General features: G+C 39.2%; 2 protein-coding genes across 10 annotated transcripts in view; one reads left to right on the forward strand and one right to left on the reverse strand.

Moving 5' to 3' along the window:
* Window positions 1-14,201, forward strand: part of smtnb (smoothelin b) — a 54,721-nt gene extending 40,520 nt beyond the window's left edge. For 4 of the 9 annotated variants that reach the window (XM_053480623.1, XM_053480629.1, XM_053480624.1 and 1 more), the window contains 10 exons: window positions 5,102-5,287; window positions 5,411-5,486; window positions 5,611-5,643; window positions 6,770-6,943; window positions 7,432-7,488; window positions 7,564-7,633; window positions 7,723-7,893; window positions 8,419-8,536; window positions 8,944-9,095; window positions 12,464-14,201. In XM_053480623.1, coding sequence (XP_053336598.1) covers window positions 5,102-5,287; window positions 5,411-5,486; window positions 5,611-5,643; window positions 6,770-6,943; window positions 7,432-7,488; window positions 7,564-7,633; window positions 7,723-7,893; window positions 8,419-8,536; window positions 8,944-9,095; window positions 12,464-12,617 — 1,191 coding nt within the window. In that variant the 3' untranslated portion in view covers window positions 12,618-14,201. Of the gene's footprint in view, window positions 1-5,101; window positions 5,288-5,410; window positions 5,487-5,610; window positions 5,644-6,769; window positions 6,944-7,431; window positions 7,489-7,563; window positions 7,634-7,722; window positions 7,894-8,418; window positions 8,537-8,943; window positions 9,096-10,947; window positions 11,134-12,463 lie in introns of all 9 variants that reach the window. The other 5 variants (XM_053480625.1, XM_053480632.1, XM_053480626.1 and 2 more) reach the window with 4 other exon arrangements.
* A 49-nt stretch (window positions 14,202-14,250) lies between these two features.
* Window positions 14,251-21,159, reverse strand: selenom (selenoprotein M). Its single transcript, XM_053480633.1, has 5 exons — window positions 20,901-21,159; window positions 18,662-18,697; window positions 18,425-18,459; window positions 16,852-16,930; window positions 14,251-14,770 (listed from the first exon to the last, which is right to left on the reverse strand). The coding sequence occupies exons 1-5, from the start codon at window positions 20,997-20,999 to the stop codon at window positions 14,546-14,548; spliced, it is 474 nt and encodes a 157-aa protein (XP_053336608.1). The 5' UTR covers window positions 21,000-21,159; the 3' UTR covers window positions 14,251-14,545.
* Between the last annotated feature and the right edge of the window lie 91 nt (window positions 21,160-21,250).

Here is a 21,250-nt window from a genome sequence, read left to right on the forward strand (position 1 = left end):
ATAAAGAGCTGCGACTGTCCCAGCCCACTCAGTAGCCTGCAACTTCTGCATCAGTAAAAGGTCGTCTTTTGGTTGCTTTGATGACTCAATTATTTGTTTCTTGAATCTGAAAAATCCTTCACAGTTCCAGGCCTCTAAATAACTTTAAACCTCACCATGCCTGGTGTTGACCTGGAGCTCATGGCGAACTCAGAAGACCAGATAGCGCCCCTCAGCAGCTTGGATGGTGAGTGTGCAGAGTCTGGACTGGAGGCAGTGATTGGAGATCTTCTTGGCGATTCTCTGGTTGATGACCCTGCAGACACTGAGGGAAGAATTGCTGATGAGGAAGTGGGCAGACTAGAGCTCACTCTCCAGTGTGCTGTTAAAGACGTCCACTGTGATCTCAAGGCCTTCAGCGAGCACATCGATGCACGTCTTGAGGAAGTTGCAGCTCAGGTTGCCCCTGCTATTGAAGCCATTGCTGTCTTGCAGGAGGAGAGTCTACAATTACAGCTCCAGCGGGAGACACTCGCCAGGCAGGTAGAAGCCCTGTGTCATGCTCTCGGGCTCACAGGACCACAACTTCAACAAGATCAAGATCCTGAACCTTTAAACAAACTGCCATCTGATAGCAGTCCTCAGCCCATCCTACATCCACCAACCTTTTCTCTCCAACGCTCTTCCTCTACATCTTCGCAGACCGGTTGCTTGTCTCGCAGCAACAGCATGGTATACTTTTGGGATTGTATGCTTTTCTTTTTTTTTTTTTTTTGCGAAACTGTGCCCCAGCTAGTAGCCAGGCTTGCAGTTACTGTATGTCTTGGGCATATTGAACCACATTGTTGTTCTACTGTTCGACTTATATGGGTATTTATTTTTATATAAAATACAACACTGATTAGGCTACTTTTTCAACAAACAATGCCAATTCAGTGTTCTTATGTGGCTTAAACAACTATGCATTTACACTAGCCACATGGTCCAAAAAAAGACACAGGGCTATTCCTAGATAAAAGCAGCTGTCACAATGAGGGTTAAACTTTGTGCCCTCTTTTCATGCGTGTTCCTTGCTGCCCAAGCTGCATACCACTAGGGTCCACATTTTCATCCCATATAGTCCTTTAATCAAAGCTGTGGTCAGGATGCTCAATTCAGCCTCGCCTGCCAAACTCAGTCCCCAAAGAATTTTAACCCAGCTAGTGACCTGACTATTTAACCTTTATTATTTTTGATGGCCGTTTGTGGTGTTGACAAGTACTGTAGCTGCACTTACTGCATGTATTTTTTTTTACATGATAGGATTAGCTTTGAACTTTACATTATTAGATGAGACCAAGACATAAAAATATCAGCTAGCCTAAAAGCAATAGATTTAGACTATTTCTTAAACATGAATGATCATCTTAAATCTGAAAGTAAATTTGTTTTGCTGCTTGAAAAAAAAGACCATATTATTAAGGATTTCTAATATATAAAATCAGTGTGTTTTTTTGATAAACACGCTCATTTGACAAGTAGAGCTGTGCAAAAAAATTAATTAATCTTTTGTTCATCAGTTATATCAGTGGGACAGGTTTTGGTTCAGAATTAATTCGCATATTTAAATCTCTTTGAATGAATGTATGAACTTTAAATAATCTATAATTGACAAGTTCCTTAAAATTATACAGCAGCTTTTTCAGAAAATACCAGCCACTTTCTTTTTTGGAAAATACTCGCTTTGTGCAAGATTATTGCTGCTGCTTCATCTTCTTTTGAGTTTATGGGTGGGTTGTGCTACGGTACACTGCCACCTACTGGACTAGAGTATGGAGCGAAAACAACGCAATTTACTTGCCATTTCAATATTTATTATATACTTTTAGCAGGTTTCTAATACCAGAAAGAAATAGATAAGAATAAAAAATGGAATCGAAATGATAAGAATGGAATCGAAAATCGTAATGCTCAAAAAATGTAATTGAATCGACAGGCTTTTCTGATCATGCAGCTGTTGAATTATCTCTGTATGCAGACCGCTCAGCTTTCTAACCAGTTCAGAGAGGTTCAAAACTGTCAACCCAAAATAAGCTCAACAAGGATTTATTCATTTATTCTTTTATTTGTTTAGTTAGTTAGTTAGTTAGTTATAGCATATTTTATTGTATACATGTTATCTAAAAATGAAAAATATATTTTTATATCGGGGTCACATTTGCGATTTTGTAAAAGTTATTAATTGCTGCTTTGATCATAATAAGCACCCATTGTATATAAGAAAAGAATCGACTGGACTCCACCGATATGAATTCACGGTGAACTTAAGTAACCGCAATTTCCTTTTTAGACAGCCAACTCTTACATCATATGTCCGGTAGTCTCCACACAAACGCTTCATTCAGTCAAAACCTTGTTTTGTCTTTGCCAAGACTTTGTTTATAAGATTTTTCTTCAGTAACACACTGACTATTTTTACTTTGTTGTTTGGACTGGTCATTGTCTCTTTGTTAGACGTGTGTCCACTGAGACTGGATTAAATCTAAAGAGTTACAGTAGAAGAACAAAAAAAAGTCTCCCTCAAAACATCCTGTATGTAGTATAGGCTCGTGACGTTTCACTATGTAGCAATTTTTCAAAAAGAAAATAGTCAGTACTAGTGTGGAGGCTTGCTGACTTTTAGACCCGGGTAAATAATTTATCATGGATATTCCATAGCACGTGTCCTCGTGGAAAGAAAATCTGTTCTGTTTATAGCTGGTCCTTGTCTTCATGTCTGCTTGTCATCACTGAAGATACTCACCATATCCCAATCTCTTTCTGTTCATTCTCTCTTTCTCACACACACACACACGCACACAGAATGACTTTGTTAATTTGCTAATAAACAAGCCTAATAACACTACAGTTAAGTGTGTGTTTACAGCTTGAGCAGGGCTTTCTTACTTCATTATAGTTTATTGTCTGGCAAAAGCTAATGTCTAGTGACAGACACCGTTTAAGATTTTGGGTAATGCTGGATAAAGCTTAAAATGGACTGAAGAATCACAGTTTGTAGCAGGATGGATACCGCGTAAAAATCCAAATTAAAAATGGTGTTTAACAGCTGATGGCAACAACTGGTGCTTTTTGGTGGTGTATTTAATACAGAAAATGAAATTGCCAATAATATAGTATAGTACAGTATAGCCTAGTATTGTACTAGTATAGCCTAGCCTGGTATTTAACTAGTACAGTATAGCTTTGTATAGCTTCGTAGAGCACTAGTATGGCGCTAGTGTAGTATAGTGCTAGTATAGTACAGCCTGGTATATTAGTAGTACAGCGCTAGTGTGGTACAGCCTGGTATATTAGTAGTACAGCGCTAGTGTGGTACAGCCTGGTATATTACTAGTACAGCGCTAGTGTAGTACAGCCTGGTATATTACTAGTACAGCGCTAGTGTAGTATAGCCTGGTATATTACTAGTACAGCGCTAGTGTAGTATAGCCTGGTATATTACTAGTACAGCGCTAGTGTAGTACAGCCTGGTATGTTACTAGTACAGCGCTGGTGTAGTACAGCCTGGTATATTACTAGTACAGCCTGGTATATTACTAGTACAGCGCTAGTGTAGTACAGCCTGGTATATTACTAGTACAGCGCTAGTGTAGTACAGCCTGGTATATTACTAGTACAGCGCTAGTATAGTACAGCCTGGTATATTACTAGTACAGCGCCTGTGTAGTACAGCCTGGTATATTACTAGTACAGCGCTAGTGTAGTACAGCCTGGTATGTTACTAGTACAGCGCTAGTGTAGTATAGCCTGGTATGTTACTAGTACAGCGCTAGTGTAGTACAGCCTGGTATGTTACTAGTACAGCGCTGGTGTAGTACAGCCTGGTATGTTACTAGTACAGCGCTAGTGTGGTACAGCCTGGTATATTACTATTACAGCGCTAGTGTGGTACAGCCTGGTATATTACTATTACAGCGCTGGTGTAGTACAGCCTGGTATGTTACTAGTACAGCGCTGGTGTAGTACAGCCTGGTATGTTACTAGTACAGCGCTAGTGTAGTATAGCCTGGTATGTTACTAGTACAGCGCTAGTGTAGTACAGCCTGGTATGTTACTAGTACAGCGCTGGTGTAGTAGTGTTTAATAGTAACTGTACTGTATATAGCAAGTAATGCAAACAATGTTGTTGTTTTTTTACATATGTGCTTTTTTTTTTTTTTTTGCTGCTGGGAATGATATGAGTGGCAGAGTGGGATGATTAGTATCAGAAATAAAGTCTTACCGTTAAATATCATTATTGTATATAATATATTTAGTTTACAGAATTTGCATGCAATATAAACATAATTATTTGTTAAATCTTAAACACTGTCTAAACAGTTTGTTGTTGTTCTCCTCCGCACTGTGCTAACACAACACTGACCCAGCCACTTCATTTCCCACTCTCTTCGTTTTCCACATGTCAAAGTCAATGTGATTCTGAACGGCAATTTAGTTTTTAGTTTCATTCGTTCACCTCTAAATTGTTATTTAAATATTACGCTACAAGGCCTCAGTAACCTGCCGTCTGTTCCTTTAATTAGATTGAACCAAATTAATGGAGAAAATCCCCTAGCTCCTGTTAAAGCTAGATTGTACACACACGGTTACAAAATCCCCCCGCCCCCAAGAAAAAAAAGTTCTTGTACAAAGGCTGACCTGCTCAAAGCATATCGGTCACCTTGTGTCACAAGCAACCCACTTGGTGATTATCAACCCTCGACAGACAGCGCACGCTTCATCCCACCTGGCAGTACAGGGAGTTCCGCGTTGATTTGGAGAGCTTAGTGAGAGAGGGCTGGAGTGCGAGGGCAGGCACGCGGGCCGGTCATTCTCCCAGGAATCAGCAAGCTCTCATGCCTGGCTAAATGTCAGCCTGCTTCCATGGCCTGTGTGTAAACACAGCTGGAAAGATGGATCACATCTCCCTAGAGCTTCAAAACACACATACACACACACACGTTTTATTCTTTACTGTTATTATTAATAATTCCCCTACTGAAAGTCGTTTATAAACTGTTGCTTGTGAAAAATCTAGTAAGGTTTTATATTAAAAAAGGTAAAATTCTATGCTAAATGTTTTCCTTCCTCTGTTTCTTCGTAGATGGATACAGAACCTTTATTTTCAATCGAACCTGCTCTCCAGACAGCCAGCGAGACTTCACTAATTCAGAACGGTTCATCAGTCACCCAGCTGAAGAGAGACGCCCACAGTGTCACGAGCAGCAGCGACACACTCACCTCTGAACAGCTCGAGGCCATTGAGGATGAGGAAATCCTGGACAAAATGGTATTCTAACCACCCAAACCATCATTTGTATAGAAAAGATCTGACTATGCATGACCTTTCAAACGTTAATGAATTTAGTCCAGGAGTGCTGTTGGTGCTGATGTTTTCTCCCCTCTGTAACAGCTTGATGACTCTAAAGATTTTGAGGAGAGAAAGATGATTCGAGCAGCCTTGAGAGAACTCCGAAAGAAAAAAAGAGGTACAAAAGTGCCATTTTCTCTCTCTCGCTCTCTTTCTCTCTCTTTCGCTCGTGTACACACTAGCTATCAGACATCTTGTATAATTTCTTCATCATCGTGTTTTTTGTTTTTTTTTGCCTGTAGAGGCCAGGTTGGGATGTTCCCAGGAGGAGCTCGGTAGGATCATGGCTCACATGGGCCTTTTGCCCGTGTTTGTGTGTGTGGTGTTTTGTTACTGTGTGCATGTGCCTGCAGTGTGTTTTTATCATTTGGCATTTGGGTTTAAACAGTGGAGCAGTGCTGTAAGCAAGTGCATGACCAGAGCATTTGTTTAGTGTACAAATGTTTTTGAGTGTTTAACTTAACACCGTGTGTTGTGTGTGTGTGTGTGGTTGGGTTGGGAGACAGTCCTCTGCTTCCACATGCTGACAGAATCATCAGACTACCAAAGTCACATTTTGCCATAACAGCTATTTGGTTACTTATGAGTAAGAAATAAAATCCACGTGGATGTGCTGTTACAGGAATGTGATCTTGTGACATCATATCCCAAATTGTTTAATTCCTCTTACACCACTAACAAGTAAACATTTATGTAAGAACAACACCATTAGCATCAGATCCATATAATGTTCCATTTGTTGATGTTTTGTTGGATGCTGCACACGTTTGATGCTACATATTTGTTCATATACAGTATATGTACTGTAGAGGTGGTAATGAGTTGCAGTTCCTCTGGAATCCTACAGGGGGTACACACTAAACTATTCACACTTTGGCAGGCAGTAGCGCATCCTGTGTGTTAGGAGCAAATTATTATGTTTAAATTTGTTTAGAATTGTAATTAAGAAATATATAGACTTGAATTACTTATGAAATCATAAACAGACATACTAACAGATACAAATCAGCATCTTGGTATGGTGATAATATTGTATCGAGTGGCTCTTGGTGATTCCTGTCTCTGCTGTTACATTTGTTGATTTTAAGTTCCTCAGATTTATTTTTAGACATGTAATGATTCATTATTTTGTCGACTTTGAACATTTTTTATTTTCTCCAGTCTTTAAATATAAGGAGTGGTTTCAGCCAGGAAACCTCACTGTAGAAACTGTTGTCACTAACGGACATGTTCATGCACTTTGATACTGTGTGGATGTTTTGCAGCTGATGTGTCATTCAATTAAGTGATTCTACATAAAGTCCATGTCTTTGACCCACAAATCACACATTCTTCACTCCATCGATATACTCTTCCTCTCTTTTTTTTTTTTTTTCACTCCGATTTGGTTCTTCCTCTCAGACCAAAGGGAAAAGGAGAGAGATCTGCGTCTGCAGGAACTGAGGCAGCAGAGAGATGACCGAGCGCAGAAGAATCGGCCGGGCGCAGGAGAGGTGGTGGTGAAGAAGGTCGAGAAGTCGGCCGACGGCTCCACCATGAGCGAAATTACCAAAAGCAACCGCTTCGCGCAATCAGGTGCAGGATTTCATCAGCATAATTATTACTTTCTTTACAGTATTACAATGCGTTTTAGCAAGCTTTAATACACGAGTACTCCTGGAGCCTGTACGATTAGGATTAATTCTTGGGCCTGAATTCCTTCTGAGCTCAACAGTTTTCTGCTGTTTGTGTGCAGTTCTCGCAGAGGTGTTGGATACATCAAAATGATTTATGTCTACTAATACCAACATTTTAGGTTCTATTTGTTAAGAAAGTGTTGACTAATTTTCTTACTGATCAGCAGCTTTAAGTTGTAGCTCCGGCAAATCACAGTTTTGTTACTTCGCAAATTGCTTTCATGGCAACACCTTACACATGACCTGTGATCGACATGAACAGGTTCAAAGCATGTTATTACCAACATGTTTGTTGTTTAAATGCATTTTAAGAAAGAAAAAAACATGTTTAATGTATAAGAAAAAGAAGCTTAGTAATAATAATCCTGAATACTCTATTGTGTGTAGATGATGGCAGCAGGATGACCCGCATCATGGAAACAACTTATACACAGAAGTCCGACAGTAAGTTGATTGTTTCTTCTTCTACTCTGAATGAAACATTTTTCAGCAGCAGTCTGACAATCTGCTTTGTTTCAGGAGGGACCATGCAGACAAAGTCCTACAGCTACTCCTCATCTTCCTCCAGTACAAACAAGAAGATCGGAAGGTCAGCCAAGACCTCATGCAAATCCGTTTAAACGCTTATATCTGTCTTTCAGTCCGAATGACTAATAGCGAGTGATATTTTTCTCCTAGTGTGTTTGATCGTGAAGACGACACCTCGCGCAGCGGAGGCAGTTTAGCAGCGCTGGAGCGCAGACAAGCCGAGCGTAAAAAGGAGATCATGAGGGCGCAGACGATGCCTAAAAGCTCTGCCTCGCAGGCCCGGAAGGCCATGATGGAGAAGCTCGATAAGGATGGAGTCGGGTGAGCTGAACCATATAGATTATTGCTTCAGAAGAGCCAGACTTTCTTGCATTTTTAATTTAGTCTTAAGAAATAGTTCTCCAGGCTTTCTGAAGGACTCTTTTGCTTTTCATTTTCTGTCCAGCTCCGGTACCTGACCAGTTTCAGAGGAATGTTTTTGTTTGTTAAGCCACACAGTGTCCTATTAATCATTCAAGCATAAAACCACTTAACCCAAGGCATGAACCAGTGAGAAACAGCTTGAACAGACGAGAGGGGAAATGAGGTTGTTGCGTACACAACCTATTTTTTTAATTCTATCCTTAGCAACTTCGCAGCCTGTTAGAGTAAATCATTTCTTTCATTTAATCTACTTCATTTAATCAACTTAATATGAAGAAATAAAGCGGGGCTCAAGACTTTTGCACAGTACTGTATGTCAAGAATGTATAAAGAAATACAGAGGTGTACTGTAAATGTTATTTCATGACTTTTGTATGGATCGGCATTCCATTATATTTTCCTACTGTATATATTTTTCTGCAGCAGCTCGCCAGTGGCCCAGGTGAAGGTCCAGCGCTCCACCAGCTTCGGTGTTCCCAATGCTAACTCCATTAAACAGATGCTGCTGGACTGGTGCAGGGCGAAAACCCGCGACTATGATGTGAGGATCTCAAGTACATTTGTCACTAAACCCCTTTCTGCTTTTGGTAAAGCTGCTTGATACGACAGCACTGTTAAATCCATGATGCATTTAGTCAGAAGGAATCCACTAATTTTATTCTGTAAATGTAAATATGTTCTAGTATCCAAAGAAACAGCTACTTCAGAAGGAGGAGGAGTGTTCCACATAATCTATAAACGATAACAAACATATTAGCTAAGAATTGTTGATATGGTGGAGTTGTTAACATTTCAAGCTGCATTTTATAACCTTTAAAAGACAGAACTGATAGTCTGGTGACGAATGTAGCTCCTATAATACTAGTGATAACAGGAGCTGAAATGTTTTCCACTCTTCTCACTTACTCTTGCTTTTCCTTATTTTACCTTCCTTTTTTGTCATGTCAGAACGTGGAAATTCAGAACTTCTCCTCCAGCTGGAGTGACGGGATGGCCTTCTGCGCTCTGGTGCATAACTTCTTCCCAGACGCTTTCGACTACTCCACCCTCAGTCCTAGCAATCGCAGACAGAACTTTGAGGTGGCCTTTAAAACCGCAGAGTGAGTATATACATGGTGTGTTTGCAGTGTACTCTGCAGAGAAAACCAAACACATACCAGGTTTTTTGGACTGATAAGCATTCTCACCACTACTGCATAATGTTGGGAAATAAAAGAAAAGTAAATATTGGTCCCTGAATAAACTGCAGTAAAAACTTAAGTGAGTGTGGAGGTCTGGGAAAACCCTTGACATGGTGACATTTTGATAATTACGTATATAGTTCTGATCAAATTTCATATAGTAATTATAATCAGTAACCATTCCATAATCGATCATCTGCTTGACTAAACCAGTCTATGATTAATTCAGTTTAAACATACAGTCCAATTTTTGTACTGTGTGGTTAAACTGCGCAATGTTGGGATTGGCGTAACACACTCTGAGGACAGCGCCACCCGCTCCTTCCGCGCGCACAAGCTCACAGACGCCCCTGATTGGCTGTAGAGTCAAAGTACCTCTCATCCCTCCCCTCTGAGGGAGCTCGGCCAATCAGCTCCCATCACCTCCGGCTGCGAGAGGTTACAGCATCACCCGGGAATCGAACTCGCGATCTCCGGATGATAAGGCGAGCACTTTACTTTACCACTGCGTTACACTCGCACACGTTTCTCGCATTTTGTGTTTATGCGACAGTACACAGCAAATTCAATATAATTCAATATATATTGCGCTTTTAACAGTGGTCATTGTCGCAAAGCTGCAGATACCCGACGGCATTGTCAGGTTGTTTGCGTATAGAAAATACCTGTAAAGACTTTCGTCACCGCGACATGCAGAGGGTTCTCCTGGACTTCTAATGAGAAAGTGATCATTGGTAAAATTGCAGCCATATTTCCTTCCACTCACTAGTCGTCTGCTTCTCCCTGTTCAGAGTTTGTTCCAGTGATACTCTGGAGAGGGAAACATTTCCTGATGGCACTAACCTATAATATTCTAATGCTCCTGAAACTATCCAGCCCTTGCAGTGATCTACTCATATGTTTATATAAAGACTGAATGAGTACTTCCCTCTGCTCCATCATAACTCCTCACACACGTTTGCTCATGCCGCAGGGACTTGGCGTTTGGTGTTCGCTGGAATAAATGGCCAATAATTCATTTCTGCTGATTTGTTTCCGTGTCTCACTGTCCCCTGTCCTACGCAGAGCGGTAACAAGTTCTCCAGCTCGACTCTTTACTAAACCAGACCCATCCAGCTGGACTCTAATGAATAACGCAAGATAAGCATTACTTGCCGTTGTTTAGTGAATCTCTTGGTTGACTGAATGGGTCATCAGATCCTCCTCAAGCTTTCTGCTCCTTTAATAGAGTCTCTTGTTCCTTCTGCTCTCTCTTCTGTCACTGCACTTAACCAGTCTTTAATATTCAGTCATAACACTGCATGTGCACTGTTTAAGGATCAGACTCCATTGCCTGTAGATGTAAACATAGGCTGAGTTGAGAGTTCGATAGTTTTCTTCTCACTTTGCATTTTGCTTCCCGAACACTTTGTGATTCTCGTGTATGTTTTCGCACTATGAGGTACAACACAAGTGTAAAAGTCACGTTAGTCCTGAAAGATCCACAGCTTAAATAACCAACAAAGTGAAATGGATGTACCCTGACGCTCCATTTGACTTTTCTTGGTGTTGTGTTTGTATGTGTGTGAGAATATGATCATAAAGCATGAAAGCACATTAAAATGTAAGTCAACACAGATGTAATGTTTGTTTTGTTTTTGTGTGTGTTTTTTCTGACTGTCTCCTGTCACCCTGAATGTTGGCTGCTCACGGCTCCCATCTACCTCCTCCTCTCTCTCTTGTCTGTCATTCTGTCGTTCTTTCTCTCCCTACATACTTCATGTGCGAGTAGGAAGCTTGCGGACTGTCCCCAGCTTTTGGACGTGGACGACATGGTGCGGCTGAGGGAGCCCGACTGGAAGTGTGTGTATACGTACCTGCAGGAGTTCTACAGAGGGCTGGTGCAGAAAGGCTTGGTCAAAACCAAAAACTCCCTCTAAGGTCCAAACTGATCCCCCGAAAAAAATAAAATAAAATGGTGAGAGGTGCAACACTGCTTTTCAGAAAAGACCTGACCAGTGAGGCAGATGAGATTTTATTTTTATTTTATTTGGTAGATGTTTCAGTGATTTTGTTCCCATGCAATTTAATTGCACACTTAATTAAAGTGTTTATTTATTTATTTTAATTGATATAATGGCGTATTCCATTTAGATTTTAAACTAGCATATCTTTTCTTCCCGTGGGCCCATTCCCATGAAACAAAGCCTATGTTACTTTAAGCTCGGCCAAATACACCTCTGAAAATCTACATTATAATTCGGTCAGTAGTTTTTATGTGATGCGTGCACAGACAGACAAAAATTCCAAAAACCATCTTGCGTTCCCACAAATACTTCTTTCACAAGTATGGTCAATGTACTGACACGCCAACTTCACCGTTTTAGGTTTATCATTTATTCATTAACTTTTCACAGTAAATATAGAGGATTCAAATGTGACCATAATGCTCACCTTTTCTCAGCATCAGGTGTGCCATTATTTTCTTACTCGTTAGTGATCTGATCATGGCTTAAGCCCTTAGTTTCAATCTGATGTTAAGGGTTTAAAAAATCCCCCTCTAACTAAAAACATGACACACAAGCGTCCAAACTGCATTCCTGATCCTGTTCTATTTGGACGCGTCGATGAAACCAGGCTCCAGTGAAACCAGAAATAGGAAACTTAAAAAGGCACTGCGCTGTTAATCAGGGCTGCAGTGTGTACGCGTTCAGCTTGTCCAGGCCACCGCAGTGATCTTTATCAAAGGTTTGTTTGTCAGTTTTGCCGAACAACATAACGTCATATCAAGGGTCTGGCCACGTTCACCATCACTCTGTGTTTGTGAAAGCGAGCGCCGCTCCAAGACCCAAGCCCAAACATGGTCTTGGTTTGGACTGTGTGAAACGGAGAGAGCGCTCCTGAATCAAAGATCCCTGTACGCCTTTATCTGCTTTAGCTACTGTTTTAGAAACCAAACACTATTTAAAAAAACATGTTCATTTGTTAACTTGAGAAAATCTAAGCCTTGGCTGGTTTTTTTCCATGCCTAATGAAATTCACTTTTTTGAGGTCATTAAAGGATGAAACGAATCTGTGCCTGCTTCCCGTCAGTGTTACCAAGTCAACCGTGTGATAAAGTTGTGTATGGAGACGAGGTGCTGTCTATGTAGTTAATTTCCTGTTGCGTGGTTACGCTGAAGCCAGCCCAGTTATGATGTACCTGTAAATATTTTTACATCTGCCTATTTATTTAAGGCTGCTGTAATAAACAGGCACTAATACTTGTATGTGTACATGTGTTTCTTTTTCTTATCTCTGTCCATCAGGGCCTTTGCTAATTGTATGCCCCTGTTGGAAGTGGAGGACATGATGATAATGGGCAAGAAGCCTGACCCCAAGTGCGTCTTCACCTACGTGCAGTCGCTGGTCAATCACCTGCGCAGATACGAGATGGCATGTCGAGCACACTCGGACCTCTGAGCGCTCGATGTACACCCTGGCATCCGAGAACACCAGTTTTTTTTTGTTGTTGTTGTTTTTTTAGAAACTGCTTTTAATCACCTTTTTTCCTCATCATGTCCCACCTACAACCAACCAAACATTGCGCAGGATCACAGCATGTGGATTATTCCTATAATGCTGTAGATCATTTTAAAAAAGATTGTTTAAAGCAAATTTTGTTAAAAAAAAATAGCAATGAACAAATGGCAATAAAAAAATTGCATTACTGTATTTGAAATCCCAGAAAAGACACTTTTACTATTATGTTTATTTCTCTACGTTTCTATCATTTTTTTAAAGGCTTGTAACGATATTCCGTGGTACTGTAGCTGTTCCGATCTGCATGCTTCACCTTTTGTTTACTTGGATTCTTTTTCTTTTCTTTTAATTTAACCCAATTAGTCCTAGGCCACAGGTGACTGGAGTTGAGGACAGGATTTCTCACCGCTGTGTGTTTTAACAGCACCTCTCCATGAGGAAACATTTTTTTTTTCTTTTTCTTCTTTTTTTACAAACCATGCCTGGTCTGATAGTTTAAAACCCATGTTCTCGTCCTGCTGATTTAAAGCAGACTCTCTAGTAAAATGTTCATTAATCCGAGGACTGGCTTCCACTCCATAGTAGGAGAGGAACTGTTTAGCACGGGGCACACGCAAAGCAACACATTACATACCACACGCACACAACACACTGCAGCAGCGTCTTCCTGAAATTCATGCTTTATTTTATCAATTTTAGTTTATTGTATTCTTTTTATTATGTTTCATAAAGTATGCTTTAAAGAAGATAATTTGAAAAAAAAAAAAAGACAAACGGCTCATCCATCACGTCATTCTGGTTACTGAGGAAGACTGTTTCAGCCATGTACATCCTGGGTCCAACACTTTATTTTTATTTATGAATTATGTTTACCAGGAGAGTGCAAAGCTGTTTTATATATATTTATATATATATATATTTGAGCAAGTTTGTAACTATTGGCTGCAGATAATTTTATTTAAACGTATCACACAGATTTACAGGGCAGCGTTAATGCTGTATTCATTTTATATATAGCTGATTCATTTAATGTGCCAATAAGATGTCATTCTGTTAGCTAGTATTTAACATTAACATTTATACAAACTGTTTTCGAAATACTGTAATGTTTTTGTAGTAATTTTCCGACACGAACACCATGCTGTAGATTGTGCACTAACATGCAGGAGAGAATCTTGTGGTGTGAATTTTATCCAAACTTTAAAAAAAAAAATTTTACCCCCTCTTTTGCTTGTCTTGTGCCTTGTTTTTTCCCTCTCCGACCCACAGTGGAGATCTGAAGCGGCATCTTCTTACTAAACAGTGTTATTACTGATGAGCTTTTTAAGGAGAATAGCGGCAGACTCGTGTGTAGATATTACACAAGTAATTAACTCGAACACGCTGTATATGTGTAGAAAAATAGTTCATAGTCTATGATCATTTTGTTCTTGATGCGGTTTTACTTATTTGCACAGAGCAACATTGTTCACTCAGCATTTCTGTTCACTGCAAATTAACATGAAGTATGATATTAAAACCTTTCAAGAAACCACTTGTTTACTTATTGACTACTGAAATAACAATACAAGTGTTCTGGTCAAAAAAATATTTATTCATTTTATTTCTGTGATGTTATTATCCAGCACTTTATGAAGACCAGGTTCCACCAATAAGAACGCAGGTACTCAGCCCTAAACCAATCGGATGATTTTACAGTTTGGGGCATCATTCAGTTCTCATTTGGGCAGAAAATGGTGTCCATAACAGCTCGTTAGTATCAGCCGTACACCAGCAGAGCAAAAACAGGTGTGCGCACCCAAGACTGGGGAAAGTATAATCAAATTTACTTAATGATCCCAATTAATCTTTTACATACTGTACAAAGACTATAAATCTTTGTGCGCTGACTCTTTCTCAGGCTGTGGCTCCTCTGGGGGATCACTCTTTGTGGGTGCTTTTCCAGTGTGGTGCTCTTTAAAGGGGCTGTCTTTAGCTGGTGAGAAGCGAAACTCCTCCGGCACTTCGTCTTCAGCTTGTGCTTTTTTATAGAAGCCCAACTCTGCCAGAAGACTGTTAATTTCACTACGGGTCATGTGTGACAGCGGGATGCGCTGCAAAGGAAGAGCAAGAGGGTGAATTCGGGATTAAGGACAAGAATAGCACCTGTAAATCATCAAAATCTAAAGATTATTCTGAATATATCCGTGGTAGTACTAGGAAATTCCTGGTAGAATGTTATACATATATTTTGTTACATATGGATCTGAAATTTAAATGGTATAAGGGTAATTATAGGACTCTGGTCACAATTTGATAAAGCTCTACTCTCAGATCTTAACAAAATTTGAAGAAAATTTACAATATACTATAATGCACAATTTGGTTTAAATGAACATATAATTTTTTTATTTAGAAAACGCTACAAACAAAGGTACAATGTTGTAAACAACTTATAATGCAGGTTCCCTATATCTTATAAATAAATACTCTTCTTTTTTATATTAAATAACACAAGTATCAACAAAAACACCTCTGCAGAAACCGCTCCAATATCAACAACTACACCACATTACATCACCACGCTCATTTAACCTTATGACCTCTAATGCATGCTGCTTTGCAAAGATAACAGGCTTTTGTTCATTTCACAAACGCAGACATGACCTGTCTACTCTCCACAGATACTACCTAGCCAAAATAAAGTCACCATTTCAGAAGGGTCAAATGAGCAATGGGAAAAGGTCCTGTGGTCTTATGAGTTCAGATGAGCATGTCAGGATAAAAAGTAACCCATTATAATCTGGGGTTGCTTCAGTTGCTCAGGTCTAGATGTTATGTAATAAAAATGAAGTCAGCCGATGACCTAATTTTCCTGAATAGCACAGGCCAATTTCAGCACTAAAACTGTGAGAGTGGTGTGAGAGGAGGATGAGGAATCATTTTCACACATTGTGTGCTAAACGTGGCTAAGAGAATTACTTCTCCATTCAGATTTTAAACAATGATCATGTCGTCTTCTCCTCTCCAATTTCCCTTGATGGTATATCTGTTAACTTTTTAAAAAAAGCTGTTACTGAATGATCCAGTCAGGTTAGATAATTGTAGGAGTTTCTGTTCTGATCTGGTCTAATTTCCTTTTCAAAACAGGAAAAATCTGAAAAGGCTGAATAAACTGAAGGCGGAGTACTGGAATGCTGAGGAACTGCTGCGTGAAAGTTCACACTGGGTTACATTTTGTTCTCAGTGTGCTCTGTGGGTGATAACTTTACAGTAACGTATTCATAGTCCAAATGACCAGTCTCGTCCCAAGATTGATTATATCAAGAGATATATGTATTTCTTTGCTCATCTGTTTATTGTCTTTATATTTTGTTTATGTGCAGCATTTATCCTACAAGTCACTGTAAATTAGAGCTGTGAATAATAGGGAAACTTCGATTAGTTTTTACTAGATTTTTGGCCATTGAGGTTTCCTATTTGATTCAGTAGCAAATTCAAACTTATCTTTACAATCAGGGGAAAATATAAAGATGAATTTAGATGGAAATAACTGGAAATGACCAGGAAATGTCTGTAATGCCAGTAATGTCTATTGTTTAATTTGTCCCAAAAAAGTATACTTTTTACATGTTTAAAGTATTAAAACCTACTAAAATATCTAATAAACACTGAAATCCTGTGTAATTTGGGCTCCTGGTTGTTTTAACACTATGCCTGATACAGTGTGGTAATCTTTTTTCCTGTCGTTTGTGCCAAGTCCAGTAGGTGGCGGTATTGAACAAAACAGGCTTAAACTCATAAGCAGAGGATTTTAAGGAAGATTCAAATTATTATTATTATTATTATTATTATTTTACTGAAGTATATTTTCAAGGAATTGTTACATTTTACAGTATTTAACATTTAAGAGTTTATCTAGATAATTAAAAATGTGTGAACTGATACTAAACTCGATTCCAAAAATCTATCCATGATGCAATTAACTGACCTGATCAACCTTAGGGTGATGAAATTGCATAATCAATTAAATGGCACACTATGATTTAGCTGTAAACATAAAACAATGAGGCATTTAAACATTTATATAAAAATTTTATTTTGATTTGAACCACTGTCTGACCTGCTGCTATAGCAAATGAATCAAACAGCATGAAGAACAACATGAAGTGGTGTGATCTTATACTGTACTTACATCCAGCTCCTCGTAGTAGTGGTTCAGGAGGACGAGCTCGGGGTCTGCACCAGGGATGTGCTTCATCACCAAGTTATGACTGAGAAAAGTGTTAAATCAAGGAACATACACCCTGAACAACATCATTTTTCTAGTCTATGAACATGGTGGCAGTTGTTAGGATCAATCAGCATCACTTCTGACCTACAGTAGGTAAAAATAACTAAATAAAAAGATAAAATAAAAAGGAAGACAAAGCTGGAATTGTCAACAGTAAACCAAATCTGGTTACAGCTCAGATTTTATGTGAGGGTATTAACTGGTGACAAATTGAATATAAAAGTGGAGTTTTACTAGAAATGATAATACATTAATCAGCTAGATCAGTAATATCACCTGACTAATATTGTCTAGGTCTCTCCTGTGCCACCAAGACAATTCTGAGCCATAAAGGCATGGATTTCACAAAACATCTAATGGTGTGGTGTGGTTTATGGCACCAATGTGTTAGTAGCAGATCTTCAAGTCCTGTAGGTTGCAAAATACGGCATTCATAGATCAGACCTGTTAGTTCAGCACATCTTACATATCCTCAATCAGATTGAGGTCTGGAGAACTGAAGCCAAGTCAATACCTCAAACAATTACAAAATGATTTTGCAGTGTAACAGGGCAAACCATCCTGCTAAAAGAGGACAGTGCCATTAGGGACTACTTGGTCTATTTGGTAGGCACTATGTGTCATCCACATGAATGCCAGGAGCCAGCGTTATTCAGCAGATCTTCCTCTGCATGCCTTCTTTCCTATAGTGCATCCTGAAGTCACAACCGCCGATGTGCGACACCCGACGGCACACAATTTATATAAATAGTCCTTTTTTATTCAGGTTGACAGCTGACTGCACACTCCAGTACACGCAACAAAAGGATGACGGCACACAGAAGCAGACGGCATTGCTGGTTTGCTGCATGTGGATAATTTAAGTTCGGCTTAATATACGAGAACTCAAATAGACATCGAGTATTTTATTTGAACGTTACGTTCCTTCAACCCAGGGTCCTTTTTTTGGGAAGTTCACAATGTTTTTGTTGCATGCAGAAATAAAATTTTGTTTTCTCTGTAGCAGTTCATTTATTTCATAAATGCTACACAATATAGTTTTTTGATAAATAGCACAAGGGTGAAAAGAAATGAGTGTTATTGTGGTTATGAAAGGGTTTTGTAACTCCTGGTCCTCCATTTACATTTCTACTTAAATAAAAGCACTGTCCCCAACCAGCTCCTTTTTTTATGATTTCAAACACCTTCTACACTGCTGAACGTTTAAGCAGTTTACAAAAGTAAGGCGAAACAATTACACACAACAGCGATATTCCTGATTTAAATACTGTGGTCATGTAATGCAACACCACAAAGAAATGTAGTGAAGCGAAAAAGGACAGATGTTTTCTGTAGTATAAATAATCCCTGTAAAACTCTGTAAAAAAAAATTACCAAAATGATTCTTATCAAAAATAAAAAATTATTAAGATAATCATGAATTGACATCGAAGTTTGATAAAGTAATTGGCATTGTGAACTGGATGAAGGATACTACAGAGGGATGTCTTGGGTCACAAAGGCCTTGACCTGAGGACAAAGACGGAAAAACACAAAAAAGTAAATACAATTACAGTTATAGTTACTCAATATATTTTTCACAATATTTTTACACTGAATTGGCAAATGGGTCACTTTGAACATGGTACAAAAACAGATGACAATTTGTTAATCTTTTGTAAATTAGAAGAAATAAGAATGAAGTAATAATATTAACATATTGTGAGATTACCTCCCTCAGCCTATTCAGCTGTCATCCTCCACAGCTCTGAAAAAAAAACAACATTAATTATGGCCATTAAGTAAGTACAAAATATTTATCTTACAATTTCATGATTTGTGCATAGAACAGAAGCAGCTTTATTCTGACGTTCATCCTGCAGCTGTCTTGGGTCCGGATATACTGTAATTTGATCTATTCTATTTATTATTATCATCTCTAACTCAACCTAAATTATTATTTATAACAAGAACAGAAACAGAGCATCAGCCAGAACCCGACCAGTGTCCCACTCCCAATAAACATAGATGCACAAAATGATGGATTGACTGACATAATGATGGATTGATGGGTGAATAACATAATGATGGCTGGTTAAATGGATGGATGAATAAATATAATGATAAATGGGCATAATGATATTAAAAATAATGTTAAATGGATGGATATAATGATGATTGGATGGTTTCATGGATGTATGGATGGATATAATAGTAGACAGACATGATGCAAGAAAGGACAAAATAATGGATTGATGGACATAATAAACGTATGTAAGGATGGATGAATAAGCATAATGATGGTTTGATCAATATAATGAAGTATAGAGGAACATAATGAATAAATGGACAAAATGATGGCTAGATGAACATGATGGACGGATGGATGGGATGGATATAATCAGCTTTTACATCCCTAAATCTATGGATGAATGAACGTAATGATTGATGGATTGATATAATGATAGTTGGATGGCTGGACACTTCTAAAGTTACAGTGTATGTAACACCAATAAGAATAGTGTTAGAGAAGACGGCAACACTCTGACACACCACACTCATATCATTGTTCGGTGTCACATTAGTCTTTTCAAACCCACACAAAGACTTTTTCAGTGTAAACCAGGTCACTTAAGCAAAGTCAGTTTCAGCACATGATCTAAATAAAGCGACAGACTGTTTTGCTTTTTAAAGTGGAGTTTCATGTTGGTGTGGCAGATTTCACTGGTGTTGCCAGATAAGCTAAATTTCATCTAAATATCCTAGCATGGAGAATAATACGTGCAAGCAGTAAGGGGAAAATGCTGGCTTAGACAGTTAGGGCTCTGGGGTGCTGATTAGAATGTCGGGGGTTTAAGGCCCCGTCTAAGCACTGTTGAGCCCTTAAGCAGGGCACTTAACCCTTTCTGCTCCAAGGGACCATGTATGCTGGCTGACCCTGCACTCTAACCCCAGTTTCTCAAGTGGGATACGTGGCAAAAATCATTAACTTTGCTTTAAGAAACATGTGGCGATTGAATCTTAATCTTAAGTGTGTCTGCTTTCTGTATGGCAAGCATGGCAACAGGTATAGTGAGATGAACAGTAGTGTTCTCAGATTGCTTGTAGGCAGGGACCGCTTTGACTGTCAAATAAATTTTCAATCCTCAACTTTTCACCAACAGATCTGGTTAGATCCATGTTAATATTGTTATCGATAAGTTATTTTATTGATAGGTCTGTTTTTAAGGATGATAGTCATAGGTGGCACAGTGGCTTAGTGGCCAGGGTGTGAGTTTAATTCCCACCTCCAGTCTGTGTGCATGGAGTTAGCATGCTCTCCCTGGGCTTGGTGGGTTTCTTCTCACATTTCAAAGATATCCAGATATGTTTAACTGGCGTTCCCAAACTGCCTATAGTGTGTAAATGCACGTATAAATGTTGACCAGATATCCTACCACAATCATAAAATGGGAATAAATACAATAGACTACAGAGGGTTCTGGATGGATGTATTAAGTTCATAACGATGAGATTTCCATAGTACACGTGTTGACTTTGGTAATAGTGTGTTGTGATTTTTAACCACTTTAAAAGCTCTTTGAATCAGACTTTGAGAACCCTCTGACCTAAATGAAAAGCCTCAACCTGGCAACCCGGTACATCAGCTTTACAGTTGTTGCTTTCTATTAAAAGCCTGGAGAACATCTGGTTAATTTAATTCAGCTTTATTGTATATATGACATCTAAATGCAGAATTTGTATTTCTGTAGATATCTTTAAAACAACGTGATTTAAAGGAAAATAAAGATAAGAGGAACTGAGAACAGCAGGGGAAATCCTATAGACTCCATCAGTCCTTAACTCCAATCATTAGCACTAATACACAATGTCTGGATTATCAGATAAATAACCTAATCACTGTTAGTTATTACCCAATGATAAATGTCTCGAAAACTAAACTAATAACAGAAAAATGTGAACTTCCTCACCTCCACTTTGGCTCTGGCGAGACCATCGAGCTTCTTCCAGTCCACTTCATGAGCCAGCAGGATGGAGGGAAGCAGCGCAACCAGCACAAGCGGCCACATACTCGGTGTGACCCGGGGGACCTGCGAGCCTCACCTGCCTCAGATGCGCTCTTTTTTCAGGGAGGGAAGACGAGTTCAATCACTCAGCAGAAGATGAGTCCGGACTGCCACGTACAGCGTCCCCCCACGTACAACGTTCTCCTACGTACAGCGCCCCTTACCGCAAACCCGCGTACTAGCGCACTACGTAGTGTGTCCCCGGGTATCACGCGCACTACTCTCACGCACTGTGTAGTGCGCTAGTATGCGGC

The sequence above is a fragment of the Clarias gariepinus genome, chromosome 21 (assembly GCF_024256425.1).
Source record: "Clarias gariepinus isolate MV-2021 ecotype Netherlands chromosome 21, CGAR_prim_01v2, whole genome shotgun sequence".
NCBI classification, from domain to species: domain Eukaryota; kingdom Metazoa; phylum Chordata; class Actinopteri; order Siluriformes; family Clariidae; genus Clarias; species Clarias gariepinus.